This window comes from Ammodytes marinus (genome assembly GCF_949987685.1).
Source record: "Ammodytes marinus genome assembly, chromosome: 23".
Classification (NCBI taxonomy): Eukaryota; Metazoa; Chordata; class Actinopteri; order Uranoscopiformes; family Ammodytidae; genus Ammodytes; species Ammodytes marinus.
Window position 1 is genome coordinate 15,304,042 of NC_137227.1, and position 16,355 is coordinate 15,320,396.

Here is a 16,355-nt window from a genome sequence, read left to right on the forward strand (position 1 = left end):
ACGTGCCTCTGTGCCCCTACTCTACCCTTGCCGGGTTTATGCTACACATAAATATAGTAAGCTTGATTATTGAAACTGTTTTTGTTATGTATTACAGTGGCTTTCAAACTTGTTGTGGCTAAGGCACACCAAAGAGAAAGCCAAAAGGTCCGTAGTACTTTTCAATTAAGATTAAAAAGTATTTCACAGTCAAAAGTTCATGGTAAGCAGATTAATAATATAAAAAACACTGCTGCAGACACCTTTGCAGACAAGGTTGTCCCACATGAAATTATGCAAAAGACCAGGGAAAATAAAAAAGAAGTAACTTTTTTGAAAAGTGTAGAAGAAGGAGATTTACAGTATTTAAACCAATGAAGAATTTAATTTTTAATTTTAAACTTATTTTCATATACACAAAGACCCAAAATACAAACACATGACCTAAAAAAATTAATAATGGCAAAATGCCAGAGTCCTGCTCAAGAGCATTGTTTTTGTTATGTGCAGCATACTGTACAGGATTTCCTCATATTGCGTCCAACATCCGTAAATTATCTTCAAATACATTCATGTCTTTCATTCACGTGTTCCTACTCACACTTTATAAATAAATATACAGCATGTGATTTTATTAATACAAACTTTTAAGCTATAATAATACTGCATAGGCACCTTCATTGTTGATTTCCATGTGGTGTAGTCATTTCTCTCTTCTTGAGTCTTTTAAATATGACAATCTAATTGTAAGGAGAAGAGAGAAAGTTGGTTATTTTCAAAAATGCGTGTCATTGGGAAAACATAGCATCAGATGGGTCTCGATGTTACTGAATTTGCCAAAAAGGACTCACAAATGCATTTGTAATTTATAGATAAATGACTTCACATAAATACAAAAATATGTATTGCTGTATTTAAGTGTTACATAAATCCACATGATAAAAAAGGAAGATGCACAAATGTATATATTTCCTCCCTCATCATCATTTGTGAATCCTTTTGTGCGCGTTAATTCATTTCGAGACCCATCTGATTCCATGTGTTATCACTTATTGAAATTAAAACCAGAAACCAAAGCTTACCTTTACATCACGCTGAATTTTTGCATGGAAACACTTTTTCTGGAAAATAAAGGAGTATACAAATGAATTTACGCAATAGTGACCATTTCATTTTGAACATGGATAGATGTATTACCAAGACCTTTTAAATACAGCATTGATTTTTTTCAGTAATAAAATAATGACCTCAATATGTTGTATTAATTGCCTGATCATTATAACTGGGCCCCAAGTAGATATTTTTACATGGTTGAGTTTATTATGATCTAAACACATTGTCAAGTCAAATGCGCCTATCATTTGTTGTAATTTCAGGAAATTGTAGGTAAGGTTTGATGTGTGGGTTGGAGCTGGGTGTGGAAAGAGGAGGTGTAAGGTGTTAGTTACTTTTACTGAGAAAAGAGAAGTGTTTCATGAAAAGCAAGAAAAACCACAACACTTAGTTGTACAGCCCCAAAAGCCTTAAAAATTAGATTAGCGTTAATCGCTGACCATATAGGGTCTGGACAGAGGTTCTTGAAGTGTTTCAGCTCACACTGAAGGTCTCTGAAGCCTCTGCCTGAGGGAAGTGGTTCTACTTAGGGTGGACATGGGTGGGGTGTGAAATATTTTTTTCTATTTTTCGTAGTGTCTTAAATATATCAAAAGAAAGGTGAGAACACCAAGAAAGACTCATTTTATCATACTAAAGTTAGGCTACAAGATGTTAGGGGTAATGTCAAACTGTGCAGACTTAACCCCATATAAAGATTATTATTACATTTGATCTTAGTATAAACAATACTTGAGACTTGAGGCCTAAATAAACTCTACGGATTAATGTGAACAATTGTATGTTGAATTATTTGTACGTATTTATTTGTGCAAAAAAAAAGAAGAAGAAGAAGTCTGACATACTGTAGTTAAGTATTTACTGTATATGAAGCGGTTGAGCAGGGTTTGATGCTGATTCTTTACCAGAGTAACTAATATGAGCTCAGCTGACATTGTTACTCCCCTTTTGGTAGACTAACAAGTTGTTTCCTCTCACCCTTGAAAAAGAGTATTAGAAGTACGGTCAATGAACCTCCAAGGACGCCTCCAAAGAAACTAAGAACTCCATCTCTTCTCCTGCTATGAGGATCTGGCTTAGGTGAAGGCTGAGGCTTGTCATCTGAAACAACATGCGGGACACAAAAACATGATCAGTAACTTTATCCAGTTTCGAAAGGGGAAAATATTTAACTTGGGAGACAATGAAATCATATTGTATGGTATCAGGTTTTCACATGTAAGCCCACTGTCTGTGACCTTACCATCACATTTTGGGGCGAGAACGTCGGATGCTGTCCCCATATTCCTGCTTGAGTTGCAGGTGAATATGACAGTGTTTTGTGTGTTATTGAGAAATGCCGAAAGAACCGCAGAGTTGCCATTGAGATGTTTCATTGTGGAGAAAGCCACATTGGGAGGTTGAACCTGCCAGGAGAAGTCAACACCTTTATCCGTTGAAGAACACTCCAGCACAACCCAACAGCTTCCATTTACGGATTTTGAGGCCAGCGTCTCTATCATCGGTTTCTTGAGTCGTTCTGCAAAGGGTTGAATTGGAATAGCTAATTAGAAATGAGGATATTGTCTCTCCAAAATTTCAAAAGTTGACTGCTTGGCACCACCAAATTTGAGGACACCAACCATTCAGAAATTAAATATTTGTTACGAACATTTTGTACTGAAAGGTGTGTTGCATGTTGCTAGCTATGGTGGGCCCTAGGCTGTGTATTACCACCAGATATTCCCTGATTTTGACAAAGAGTAATTTTGAAAACAAACGTTCGCCAGAATCGGTGTCTCCACCTTTAATAGCTGCTGTTGTCTTTTCAGTGTTTTAAAATATAACTCAGAAATTAGGACTAAGTCATGCCAGTGAACTGTGATAACATTATGTGCTACAATAGTTTTCACATCAACATATTTAACTTCTAACCAAGAAATCACCTACCTGTCACCATCAGCCTAATTGTTTTTACGCTGGTCTGTCCCTGTGCATCACGGAGGTCTACAGTGTATTCCATGGCATCCTTTGAAGTCAAATCATGAATAGTCAAGTTACCTAATGAATAAGAACAACATTGTCAAGAGAAAATTTAAATAACTATTTCTTTACACTGACAGATAGATTTGTCTCTTACCTGAGTTAATGTTTAGACCGAGTCTCCCTTCATACCTGTCGATCCATTCAAGGTTTTTTTGCCCACCGCGATAGGTGGCGATCAAAGTGGTGTTTCGGAATATTGACCACACGATTTTGGAGAGATTCCCTGACGGTTCGGCTCCAGAGGGCAAGGTAACGTTATCCCCAAGGTACCCATAGACTTCCATGAAGGGATCACAGAGTGCCACTGTAGAAACAATTGTTTAAAACCATTCAGCATCTTCATATCCAGTCTTTCAGGTTGTATACAGTAAGTAACAGAAGAAAGGCAGAACTTCCATAAAAACAGAGGACAGTTGGGGACATTTAAGGAAATAATTCAGAGGGGAAGGAGGCTAGTTTGTTTTCATTTTACTTAGAAATAAGGGTGGGCAATAGTGGCCTTCCCCATTTGTAGATAGAAACCATTTTTTTACAAGTTTCATATCATACAAATCTATGCAAAGAAGAGTACAAGTCTATAGCCATGCTAACGGCTTAGTGAGGCGGTTCTTTAGCACAGTGGTGCTTTGAGCAAAGTGATGCTCAACATGAGCATGCTTACATGCTCACATTGATAAAGCTAGTATGATGATGGCTAGCATCCTATAGTGTTTGCAATATTTGACCCTAAACCACAAATATCAACGGTGGCAAAGGAGTAACTGTCGGGGAGTCTTCCTTTGGGAACCACCAATCTCTGTACAGAGTGCCATGGCACCCCATGCAATAGTTGATAATACATTTCAGTCAGGAACAAAGTGATGGGTGGAGTCCATGTTCCTTGTTCTGATGGTGACCCTTTAACCTTAATTTTTATTTATTTTTTTTTGCCTTAAAGTCACACCAGAAATGCACCTGTTATATGTACTGTAATGGCTAGAAATTGTATGATTTCATTTAGACACTTCTCAGGGTTTGGTAGACCTAAATACAGTATATACATATAAAAAATAATGTATATGCTAACACATGAACTTGAGATGATTAATAGCGTCATGTTGTTAGGTTGAGAGATTAAACATGTCGCTTACCACGGTCACTTCCTGCTTTTGCTCTATTGTCGCCTTGAATATCCGAAACAACCGATATGTTACACTACACTTCCCTTCCTCTTGACATTCAGGCAAATGTAAGAAAGACATTTTAACTGTTGAGTGATAAGAACTGAGAATAAATATCCATTTAGTTTGTTCAAGTCCCCTGTAATAGTATTTCTGCATCTGGAAACCAGACCTGGAAGTTACTTATTCTGAACATGTTGTGAACTTTTATTAAAAATAAACTTTGGCTCATTGGTTGCTGCTCTATGATATTTGAACAATATAATGATCATACAAACAAATAGGACCTACCTTGAATTGATGGAATGAGGAGGATTAGAAGTTGGAGTTTCATCGTTTCTGTTGTACGACGACAGAGGAACAGCGCAAGGTTAGTTGAGACTTCCCTTCCCCTTTGTGGTTTAGCCACGTGTTGAATGACAAAAAATGTATTCCATTGATCATTCTTTTTCTTCCATAAAGGGTTAACTCACATATATTCATATATATATTTTTTACTTTTGATTTTTTTCTTCATATTTCATTCTAAATAAATTTGGTAATCACATTAATAAGCATCTAAAAATAAAGTAAAACATTTTTGACACATACTCCCACACTTGAGTGTCACTTCCTGTCTTTACAACAAAAAGGAAAAACTCGAGACAACTTGTGACTGACATGGGACAAAGAACTTTGGATGACATCATTTATTAAAAATCTTTTACATCAACTCAACCCTACAAAACACAGTGTAAGAGTAAATAAAAATCTTGCTTTTGAAGACAACATTCTTCAGAGACAAGTGTTAGGAGCTTAGATCAAGTACAACAAAGTGATTTATCGAAAAACAGCAAAAATACAACCATAGAAAAATTGCATCAAAATATACATGTAAACTGCTTAGTGAGTGGCACGACAATCTCTATCCGTAGTGTGTAAAGGATGTCTTTTGAGGGACTCAAAAATATGCACACTACTCAAACCATGGCCGGATTCACCTGCTGGGGGGGCCACTGTTTATCTCCCAATACAACAGAACGTCTTCATTAAGTCTCCAGGTAGTCACACCGACTAATGTTCTAGAAGTGTAACGATTAGTGTTTTTATCAGTCAGTTCAATGAGAGAAAAGTGATCTGCAATTATTTTGACGATTGATTTATTGTTTCAGTACATTTTAAAGAAGACATTTTTTGTATAAACTTTTTGTGGCTCCAGAGGGGGCTGCGCAAAGTCTGAAAAATTGCCTCAAATTATGTCACTTGAGTCAGTGAAGGTTGGGGCTGAAGACTTTAAATTTGAAAATATAAAAAAGCGTTAAGTTAGAAAGAAGTGAGCTTACTGGACCTCTAAAGTCTACCCCTCATCTCTGCTTCAGTCTAGCATTTCGAGCTTATGTTAGCCTTTACTAGCATAACACACGCGGATCGCCAACCTAACTGAACAGTCAAATTGCAATATAGGTAATATAGGTTCCAGGTTGTGCAACCATTTTGATACTTTGTAGTATAAACATATTCCTATAAAGGTCTTGAAATTATTATTTGACACAGGGCACCTCTACAAGAAAGGACCATAAAGTTAGGTAATAAACTTAATTTATAATGTGACGTATTATAAAATCCCAAAATAATACATTTACTTTTAGGACACCCTAGTTGCCAACTTGTCTAGTTGGTGATCCAGCCACGCTCCACCACACACACACTAACTCACACACTCGCTTTGCAAAAATATCAGAGACAGTAGTGAACATCAAGATGCCAAAAAGAAAGCACATTGGCGGTTCTTGGCTGTATTGTGCTTGAGCTTATCTAGAGATATTCAAAACCTCATATGTAGAGGTGGAGAAATCAGCTACAATGTATGTCTTTTACCAAGACATAAACTGGTCCCATGTTCTTGCCTACATTGCGCTTAGAAAGTTAGGTTTGTTCTCAGTCCAGGAGTGTACGCCGTAAAAACACACATTTCTATTGGAGTGTGAGTATTGGATTCAAGAAAAACCTGAGCAGCAAAATAATACAAAACATGAAATGATCAGCACCTCAAGTTTATCCAGTGTGTCTTACTTCATACTTTCAGTGGAAAGTATGCATGTCCACTTTTCAGTCGTCAAATAAGAGGATGTAGTTCAGAAGTAGTTTCATTGGCCTAAGATTCAGTCAGTGAATCCAATGAAGCAAAGTCCAAAAGCGGATAAAAGGACCAGGGGATGTTGTAGTTAATTTTTTGTTTTGTTTTTCGGATGACTGATTCTGCCCTTTTTTTTTATAGTCAGTAATGGTCAAAATCAACTCAAGACAAGAAGTTCAAGCAAAAGGAAAAAGAGAAGTAAGAGCTCTGACAAAGAGTGAGCTAAAGGGATGACAAAGGTCAACTGAACAGTGAGGACTTGGATAGCTGCCACAGACAGTCGACCTACATGAGTATATTCTCTCGAGTAAACATTGCAGGAATTACAAATGTGGCTAAAAAACTATTTATAGACTCCAGTGGTCATTAAAAAAAAGTCATAAGAAAGTTGTTCATCAAATTTGTGATGAAATAGTAGAAAAAGAAAAAAAGTCCTTGTTTTGTGATGGGAATTGGAAGCGGACTGTAGTGCAATAACGAAAGTTAATAGTCAGCACTTAGAGGCAAGAGTCTGATTTTGTGTTTCTTCACCAGAATTCAAAAGGGGAACAAGGTAATACATGGGCTATTCCTGTTGCCTTGGCTTTTTTTTGGGGGGAGGTTCATGATATTTTAGCCGTGTCCACTTATCAACAAATACAGATATCGTAAAATAACTATGTAATATCAAAAGGTATAAAAAGATACCCTGAAAGCACTAGGATTAGTATCTTTGATCCACCATCGTCCTTGTCCTTTTCCTCAGTTAATTATTGGTCTGTGTCCTTCCTAAACCGACGTCTCTGACTGGAGCTTCATGACAAACTTGTGGCTCTTGGGGTCGATGAACTCCTCGCCCAGCCGCAGGAAGGGAAGGGGTGTCACCGTGACGACCAGGGAGTAGTCCAGGCGTCTCAGGGAGAAGACCTGTCCTTGACGCAGGGAAGCAGTCACCGGCTCCTCGCTCACCAGCGTCCACTGGCGCCCCCTGCTGTTGTCCAGGTACTGCAGGGTGGGACCCGGGCTGAGGTAACGCTCCAGGAAGGCCTGAGACCAAAACACAGGAAAAACTTGTAAGTGGAAATATGGGCCAACTATTCAGAGCTCTAAAACAAACTGTATGTTTCCATGGTTTAAAAATCTATGTTTACCACTCTAAGAGGTAAGGTTTATTAGGATTGGGGCGTCAATAACTATATACCATACCCTGGGGTATTTAAAAATAGCAAATGTGTTCCTTTAATTACAGAATTCATGAAAAAAAAGTGCTGTGTAATGTTTACATGTTTATAAATCCTTGTGTAATGCATCTTAAACATAAGAATGCTGCTTAAAATACTTGACGATTAAATTACATGCATATTTCCTTCGTTTGGAATTTAGGTTGCATTTAGTTACATTGTGATTGTTCAAGTGCTGTTAAGCTGTTACCTTGGGGGTCATGTTGTGCGAGATGCAGAACTGCAGGTGGTTGATGATGCTCTCCATGCTGTGGTAGGACTGCTGCCTGGTGGCGCGGAGATACTTCTGCATGGCCCGCGCCATGGGGGCAAAGATGGCTTGGGCCGCCTCTCTGGGGTCCATCACCTCCCGCGGGTGTTTGGGGGATGACACGGTCGCCTCTTCCTCCTGGTGACGCTTGATATGGGTGAAGGCTTCCTCTACTGCCACCACCAGTCTTGGAGGAGAAACAGCAGCGTGAGTGAGACGGCAACTTAAATTTAAAGCTGCATGCTCTTATAAAGGCCGGTATCTTCACATGCATGTATCCGTGAGGGGTTTGTTTGTCATCACCTGGCCTTGCGTTTGCGGACCCTTCGCTCCACCTCAGCCTCCTCGTAGTAGTACTCTGTGTGGGAGTTGTCTCTTCTCCGCGCAGCAGCGGCGATCATGGTTCTGGACTGTCCTGTAGAGTTATTGGTGCTGTTCTCTGAGGACAAAAACAGTGGGAGTGAAGACAACCTATTCATCTAATTAGCACCTGGGTATGTCTGCTACGGACAGCTGTTTTTATTCTGTGTATGATTTAGGGAAGTACAAAATAATGAGCTTATTTTAGGGGGTGATTATTTCATTTCAGACAATTTAGACTTTGGCTTATTCATGGCTGTTTTGCATCTAAATTGTATACAACTGAATTTAAAGTATTTGTTAGTTGTATATCACAATAATATATTGTAGATGACTGTCTTGTTATATATTAAATAGTGCAAACTCACCTGAATCATTATATAATTTTTAGCCATCTGCGAGTTAAAAATGTGCTTCCAATTTTATGATATGATAGGAGTGGGCTGAATGGGAAGAGGTTAAATATAGACACCTAAAACATCATTTTACCTTCCCCCAGGTTGTAGACCTTGAAGGCAGACATCTTCTTGGAGAGGATGGACTTGGGCAGGTTGAGCAGGGCGGGGTTATAGACGGGGAAGTCACTGTAGTACTGGTCCAAAACCCACACTGCCGCCCGCTGAATGCTGTGTCATACGAGAACAGAGGGGGCAAAGAAAAAAAAGGAATTTCTTATCGTAAACCGCCAATACAGAGAGCAGTTATCAGTGTAAATCAGCCATGAGAAAATGACAGCCTCATGGCCACTCTTAACAAGCAGATGACGGAAGTGGTGAACCACCAGTGGAGGGGGAAGGGGAGGGGGCTAAACATGCACTCATGAGAAAATATTTCTGCTCTTCTGTGAGAATATAAAGCCCAGGATCAATACAATAACGGCCTTGACAAAGCAATGAGGAAGGGCGGGACGGTCATTATGAAGCACTTAACAACCACAGAATCAAATATGCACGCATGCAGGGAATGATCAGCTTGTGAAAAGAAAATTAGATTGACTACTACTACTACCACTACTACTACTGGATAATGTCTATTTACTGTCAATTTATTTTGCTGCTGTCTATAGATGGGCAAAGCATTTCATTTCGCAGGATCACTCAAAGATGATTTTTTTTTTTTTATTGCTGCAGGTTAGCTTTGGCAGCAGCAGCATCAGTCAGTATGGGTTCACAAAGGATGAGTTCCATATACCGGTATATATTTTTTTCCAACAACCTTTTATTAATTTGAATTAAATGAAAAAATAAAAAAGTAAAAGAAAGATATTCCCGATATTGCCCACTGACCTGAAATAACCCACGTTGTAGAAGCGGCTCGCTCCATCCGTAGTCCTCACAACCTTCAGACAGAAAGCCGGCTTCAGATGTCTGACCTCCAGCAGCACCAGGGCCAGGTACTGAATGAACAGCAGTGCGTCCACCAGTGATGCTGCGTATCCCACAATGCCCCTGTAGTCCGTCTCCCGCGGCTCCAGCACCCGCACGCCATAGAAGAGCCAGTAGGACGCCACGAAGAGGAAGACTAGTGCCAGCAGCAGGCAGCGGAATATGAAGAATCTCGGCAGCACGGCTCGGGGCGGGCGCAGAAACAGTGCCCACGTGGAGATGAGCAGGATCAGGAGCTTGAAGGCCAGGGAAATGTAAAGACCCTCGCACGGCGTACCGCAAGGTTCCAGCGTATCGCGCCAAAGGAGCTGTGGGAGCGCCAAGAAGGCCAGGGGGGTGACCAGAGCGAAAAGCCCCAAGACGGCACCCAACGCTGGGCCCAGGTAACGCCGGCAGTCCAGTGGCAAGGACTCATCCAGGTCCTTAGAGACGCGCGTCAGGTCCTCGTTGGAGACGCTGTCCACGGAGGTGCCAGTGACCACAGTGGCCGTCTCGCCCCAGTTGTCATCCTGAAGAGAGAGAGAGAGAGGAGGGTTAGTGATACATGGTAGAGCATATGCTTGGGGTTTAATTAAAGGTGGAACCAGTCATTCTGGAGAAAGTTTCCTGTCAAAATCACTTTTTATTTAAAATCAGTGAATATCACCTCAGGATCCACAACCTGTCCATACTGTGTTTGCGACGGAAATAAATCTTCTGTTCACACACAGCCTAGTCTCTGTAAACTGGTATTTTGCTAGCTATGGTGGCCCCCTTTGTTCACATACCCTTTAGGCTGTGTATTAATAGTGGATTTCTTTTTTTTGCGCAATCACAATACTGGCATGTAATGGATCATGAGGAGATATTTAATGATTTTGACAACAAGCGTTCTCCAGAATCGCTGACTCCACCTTTAAGTTTAGGAGGAAAGATTAAGACTCTGACCCTGTCATCTCCTCTGGTGGACTCTGTGTCCAGCAGTGGCTCTCCTGGAGCCTGGATAGTCACTGACTTGTCTCCACGGCTGCTGATGTCATGGCTCTTCGATCGATGCCGGTCCCTCCTCTCCCTGGAGAGAAAGAAAAGGTGTAAAAGTCAGGGATGATTTAATATCCATGGATAGAGAATAGGTATCATACTGGCAGGTAATATAGAATCCTCGGGCTATTCATTTTCTATTTGAGCATTAAAAGCCACACTGCCTCAAATTTGTGTTTATACTGTAGTTTCTTTGAACTCCCTGCCTTTTCTATTACTACCACTGGGGGGAGCCAAAGCTGATCACTTTCGAATTCTACACTGTCTTCAGGCATATCTGGTACCTTTTCTCTTTGTCCTTTTGTTATCATTAGTTTATTGAAGGTCTGCAAGTAAAGGATATTGATTACTGATAAAGTGCTATTAATTTCAAAATTAGTGATAATGTGTATTGGTCAAATAAATTATTGGTGGAATATGCCCATTCTGATTTATCTCCCATTATAAGTATCTCGTTTTGTCTGACCAACAATGCAAAACCAGATAAAACCCAGTGAAATATCAAATGCAAAAGCTGAAATTTGTTAAACCTCAAATTTGAGAAATTAGAACTAGATAATATGTGGCATTTTTCCCTAAAAAATTAATTTTTTCATATAAATGCAAAATATCTAGGAACTGAAAATACCTGTGTTTGCGGGAGCTCCGGGACGACTTGTAGGAGTAGCCCGAGTACGTGGATTCGTTGTCCATGTCGCAGGCCGGCGGTGGGCGGGCTTTCCGGGCCCCTCCTGCCCCAGAGCGGCCGCCGCCTTTCTCCCAGACTGTGCCCAGCTGGCTCTTACGATCACTGATGGATTTGGAAGAGAGGGCCAGAGGGAGGCGCAGCAAGTCCACTTTACTCCTGAGGGAATCTATTTTGGAGGCCTGGGAAAAAGAACGGATGGGGGGGGGTGGGGGGGTGGGGGGTGAACAAGATAAATGAGAGAAATAGTGAGTTTAGGGTAAAAAGAGTTTAGTGAATGGGAAAGTGGAGAGAGAAGATAGGCACAAGAGAGAGAGAGAGAGAGAGAGAGAGAGAGAGAGAGAGAGAGAGAGAGAGAGAGAGAGGCAAAACACAATTTGTCATATCAGACAAGAATAAAGGCATCACAGAGGGAAACATACCAAGTAATGGTAAAAAGAAGAGAGACAGCATTGTTAGAATGTTGGCACTGCGGAGTGTGAAAGCATCTTTGTGTGGTGTGTGTGTGTGTGTGTTTTCAGCCACACAGCACACGGCTGAGCCCATTCTTCCGCTTTGAGGGAGTTTTTATGAGTGAACTCGAGGTGATCCGGCCCTGAGTCTGTGTGCTCAGCCAATAAAGGGCAATTACGCTTCTATTTTAGACTCCAATGGTCTCCTGTGTGCAAGAGTGGAGGCATTTGTAGAGCATCAGCGCAGCTCTAAAAATGGTCCACTTTCATACGCGAGCATCTGAGCAAAGCTGAGATGCTCTGACCTTGGGGAAAACGCCCCGTTTACAAACAAAGAAAAAAATTATTTTGATTTCTAAGGCTGGGTTATCTCATTTTTGCAGGTTTTTTTTCTTAAGTATCCATGTGTGTGATACATACTCGCCCAGCAGACGCCACATTCCCAAACTGTCCCCTGCCGTCTCCAAGGGCAACAGAGCTCAACAACTACAATGGGGATGAATGGGGTGAGAAAAGACAAGGGGGATGGGGGGGTAGTTGCCTCGGCAACCTGAACATCAACTCTTCTACACCCCCTCCTCCCGTCTGCCCTCAAATACACACCTCAGAAGACCGAAACACTAATCATTTACCAGGCTACGATTCAGACTTGATTTTATTATTTTATCCATTTGTCGACAAGCCTGCATTCTGTTCTTGTCCTCTATTTGAAGTTTTGAGCTGGATATCACAGTGCGCTTTCCCCCCAAGTAGGTACCTTTCAAATTGCACGTAGAGCAAGCAGAATCTTTTAACCTAATAAACAATCCTCGCGCTCTTAATTTGTGCAATGGCCTCTTACAGGTCCATCTGTCGCATTAGACACCAGTTTTCAATTATGGCTTCCATGTGATGCGCACATGGACAGTAGGACCAAAAGCCTTGAACGGTTGCAACTTAATGGGAGAGTGACTAAGGTCTTGTTCAGACTGCCAGCCCAAATCAGATTGTTGGCATATCCAGATTGATTTTATTAAGTCTGAACAGCAAAAGAAAAACATATGAAATATGTATTTCTATGCTATTTCAGTCCAAACACTGGTCTTTCTAGAGTGCCTTCTCACAACACACAATGGGCGACGTCATTCAGATGAATACGGAGGTGACCTAACAACAAAAACTACTTTTGGCGCCATTGTTTGGATGACGAGATAATGCATCTCCATTCTTACATTCATCATATTTTCGAGTCTTAGAACTGCGTCATCACCTAACATTGTTACCACAGTAACCCAGGCAGATGCTGTAGGTCAGTACAGAGCAGTGATGTCTGAATGTAACACATCTGTTTACATGCAATTGACAGTGACCGAAAGTGTTAAAAATCAGATTTGACAAACTAATTGAATTTGTCTAGTGTGAACCAGGCCTAAGACACAAGTTACTCAATTCTCATCTGACATTTGGCAGAAAGCATGTGGGAGTCTCTGAGGTCGACTGGAACACGGTTCTACAGCCTGATGAAAGCACAACTGAGCTGTTTGACCGTCTGAGTATAAACACCCTATTTGGGAGAAACCACCGCCGCACATCACCGTAAACATAGTCTCGCATAGCCAGACTAGCAGCACACACCATTTCTGCTATAATAGGATGATAAAAAAATGTCAAACGCACACTATCACAGCTGCTGATGCCAGAGTTGAAAGGTGCACAAATCGATGGCCGTGGACTGTGCAAGACTAGTTGTCAACTTTATAATGGGGGAGACAGGAAGAGGAAGGGGTGGAGTTTTCTGACCAAAAACGGTCCGCAAGAATATATCAACAATCTCCATCCGGTAAGCCAGACTATATTAAACATAGCTTTCCACACCAGCATCACGCTGTGTCCGTGCCTCTCTTTAGAGGACCTGAAAGGTAGAGGAGATATGAATACAGCATAGGCCTACTACAGAGAAATTTAGTAAGAAAGGTCCATGCATTCACAAGAAACCTGCCACTTAGAAGACTACCTGTTTTCCAGTAAGAAAATGAGCTTGAGCTAAACAGGAGTGACTTGACAACAATGTTGATGTCCTTTAGTGACCTTAGAGGGGACATCAAAACATTTGAAATCTTTCCAAGGGGTGAACACTTCTTTTGGCTCTCTTAAAAAAAGGTGGAATATACTCTGCCATCGTCAAATCATCATGTCAGGCAGAAGAATCTGCTCAGTCTGTTGTTAAAAATGGAAATCACAGCGACCTGGCGGCACACATTCTCCAGTGGCACGAAAAATTATCTTTGGCTCTTCGCTTGCGGCATTTGCAGATTTAAAAGTGTCTCACAAGCAGGAAAATACACTGTCAAAAGTGCCTATACTTATGATAATGCATTTTATTTGAGGACACTCAAGGTCGCCTTACATGGCAAAATAATTAAGAAAATTAAACAATTATTGGTCAAATCTTGACTAAGACAAAAACAAAGAGCATTAGAATGAAGATGGAGCTCAGTGCTGTCCAGAAATACAACTAATACCGCCTCTAAGGGACAGCTTTCGGGGTCAAAATTATATTTTTACTCACATAAACAGTTGAAAAAAGCAGTATCTCCTGTGTTCTTTTCATTGCTCTTGTATAAAAAGGTAAGAGCATCCTTTAACTGATCGTAATATAAAATATTTAGAGGGAACCCGCTTTGTTGGAGTACAGGATTATTAAACCTTTAAATCAAAGATAAGAAAAAAGCTAAATTCAGAAAATGTTGAACATACAACGCCAGAGTTATTATAATGCGCTACAAACATAGACATAACCAGCCCTGTCTGTCTGTCTGTCTGACAAAGTCAATCTCATTGATTACACTGACTGACTGAGCCTCTCCCACTGTAATCAATCCACCCCCGATCGACTACCATTGGATTCCATTTTCAGCATCATCGGGGATGGGAGAGGTTCCATGTGCAGGGTGGAAAAACAGGGTGGTGGAAACAAAAAACACACTGTAAAAAAGAAATGATGTCATGTTTACAAATAGTTTGGACAGACAATGCCAATGAGGTAGCCCTAATGTATTTACTGTATGTGACTATATTTGATAAATAATGGTAATGTGACAATAGTGAAGCATAAGTAAACCTTGAGTTATACATGCGGGAAACACAGGATTTTCCAGTTTGCCTGCTGTACATTTTTTAGTAAGTTCCCAGGAAAATGATGGTTTCGTTTGCTGTTACAGGTCATTTATAATCATCAGAGGAGAAATTAGAAATGTCAAAAACATTTAAAAGTTCCTCATAGGAATGTTAAATTCTCACATTTTCCTCAGCACCAGTGTGAATATCTAGTGTTGCTGTGGCATGATTCCAGTACTTGTTTCTATGTGATTTCTCATCTATCACTACACTGTTATTACATAGTTAGAGTAAAAAGTGTGCGTTTTTTTTTCCTTCAGATGGTCGCTACGGGCTTCCATACACTGTTGTCCCCGTGTGGCTCCCGGGGGCCTCCAGGCCTCAGGGTGGCAGTGGGCCAGCGAGGCGGGGCTGCAGCCTCAATACGGACTACTGCAAGCAAACCCGAGCCCAGGCTTCTAGGCCTTTACGACACAATCACACACTCAAGAGTGAGTAACTGGATAGCCAGTGTTTAAAGTGCTAAATGCAGCAACAGAAGCGGCCAGGACGGGTTGGTTTAAGAGCCCCATTGTGAACGCAGCGAAGCAGTGTGTGAGACAAAGCAGAACACACCCAGGATGAGGTGATGCACAGCAAACTCTACTCACATTCACAGACACAGTGAAAACAAGAATCCAGCAGAAGCGCGTTGTAGAGTTCCGTTTGGCACACGTACGGTGCGTAAAAGTGCAAAATGGATAAAGTAAAGTGCGAGTATAAAATCCAAGAACATGACTCGACGAATGAGCTCCAAGTGAGAGTGGAAAGCCTGTGTTCGCGTTCACTTCAGCTGGAGTGAATCTGTGATCGATAGTGTTATCATGTGCCAGCTCATCAGTCTTGCTGACAGACGACTGAGCGCGCACAGATAGCCTATACCAATTAAAATGTATCTTTTTGGTGGAAAATAGGAAGAAACTGTTCAATTTAGTTGTTTTTGCATGAAAGCCAAAACCAACCGGTGTTAACCCATAAATGGCCATAGACTATAAAGCATGTTTTACCCGTGATCTCTGCAGGAATGTCTTACCTTTCTCCCCAGAAGGAAAAAGCTGCAGCCCGCAGCACAAAGAGCCGAGCAGCGGCAGCAGCGATTCCAATAAAAGTGATTCCAAATGCAAAAATTCACTTTCTCCCGACTCTCATCCGTCCACTGTTCGTGCGTTCATTCATAACCGGAGTGCAACTTGATACCACTCTTTGAAAACACTCGGTTTTGTTCGTGTTTTCGCCTGGAACTCGCATCTCACAACGAAACCGCACAATAGGCAGCGAGCGACACGCATCTCATCCCGGAGGAGCCCCGCTGAGTTGAGCGGCTGTGTGTGTGTGTGGACGTCCAGCACCGGCGGACAGCCACTCGCCGTCAAGCTGGACAGAGTACATTCACGGCGTTCGGTAATGAATTTCAAAATAAAATCGGTAATAAAATAGATGGTTCAAAATCAAAAT

At 41.2% G+C, this 16,355-nt stretch overlaps 2 protein-coding genes across 3 annotated transcripts; both read right to left on the reverse strand.

Annotated features, from left to right (window-relative positions):
* Positions 1-406: 406 nt before the first annotated feature.
* Positions 407-4,658, reverse strand: LOC307269138 (CD48 antigen). The gene is made up of 7 exons (XM_080051978.1): positions 4,569-4,658; positions 3,212-3,421; positions 3,022-3,132; positions 2,336-2,611; positions 2,071-2,193; positions 1,062-1,100; positions 407-719 (listed from the first exon to the last, which is right to left on the reverse strand). Exons 1-6 carry the CDS (start codon positions 4,609-4,611, stop codon positions 1,069-1,071), a joined length of 795 nt encoding a protein of 264 aa, XP_079908104.1. The 5' UTR covers positions 4,612-4,658; the 3' UTR covers positions 407-719; positions 1,062-1,068.
* A 363-nt stretch (positions 4,659-5,021) lies between these two features.
* Positions 5,022-16,057, reverse strand: LOC307268833 (vang-like protein 2). Of its 2 annotated transcripts, none has more exons than XM_080051590.1 (8): positions 15,934-16,057; positions 11,257-11,495; positions 10,536-10,659; positions 9,510-10,117; positions 8,713-8,849; positions 8,167-8,302; positions 7,804-8,050; positions 5,022-7,419 (listed from the first exon to the last, which is right to left on the reverse strand). In XM_080051590.1, the coding sequence occupies exons 2-8, from the start codon at positions 11,319-11,321 to the stop codon at positions 7,162-7,164; spliced, it is 1,575 nt and encodes a 524-aa protein (XP_079907716.1). In that variant the 5' UTR covers positions 11,322-11,495; positions 15,934-16,057; the 3' UTR covers positions 5,022-7,161. The 2 variants fall into 2 exon arrangements, with proteins under 2 accessions (XP_079907716.1, XP_079907717.1); XM_080051591.1 differs by lacking the exon at positions 15,934-16,057 and adding an exon at positions 15,512-15,525.
* Between the last annotated feature and the right edge of the window lie 298 nt (positions 16,058-16,355).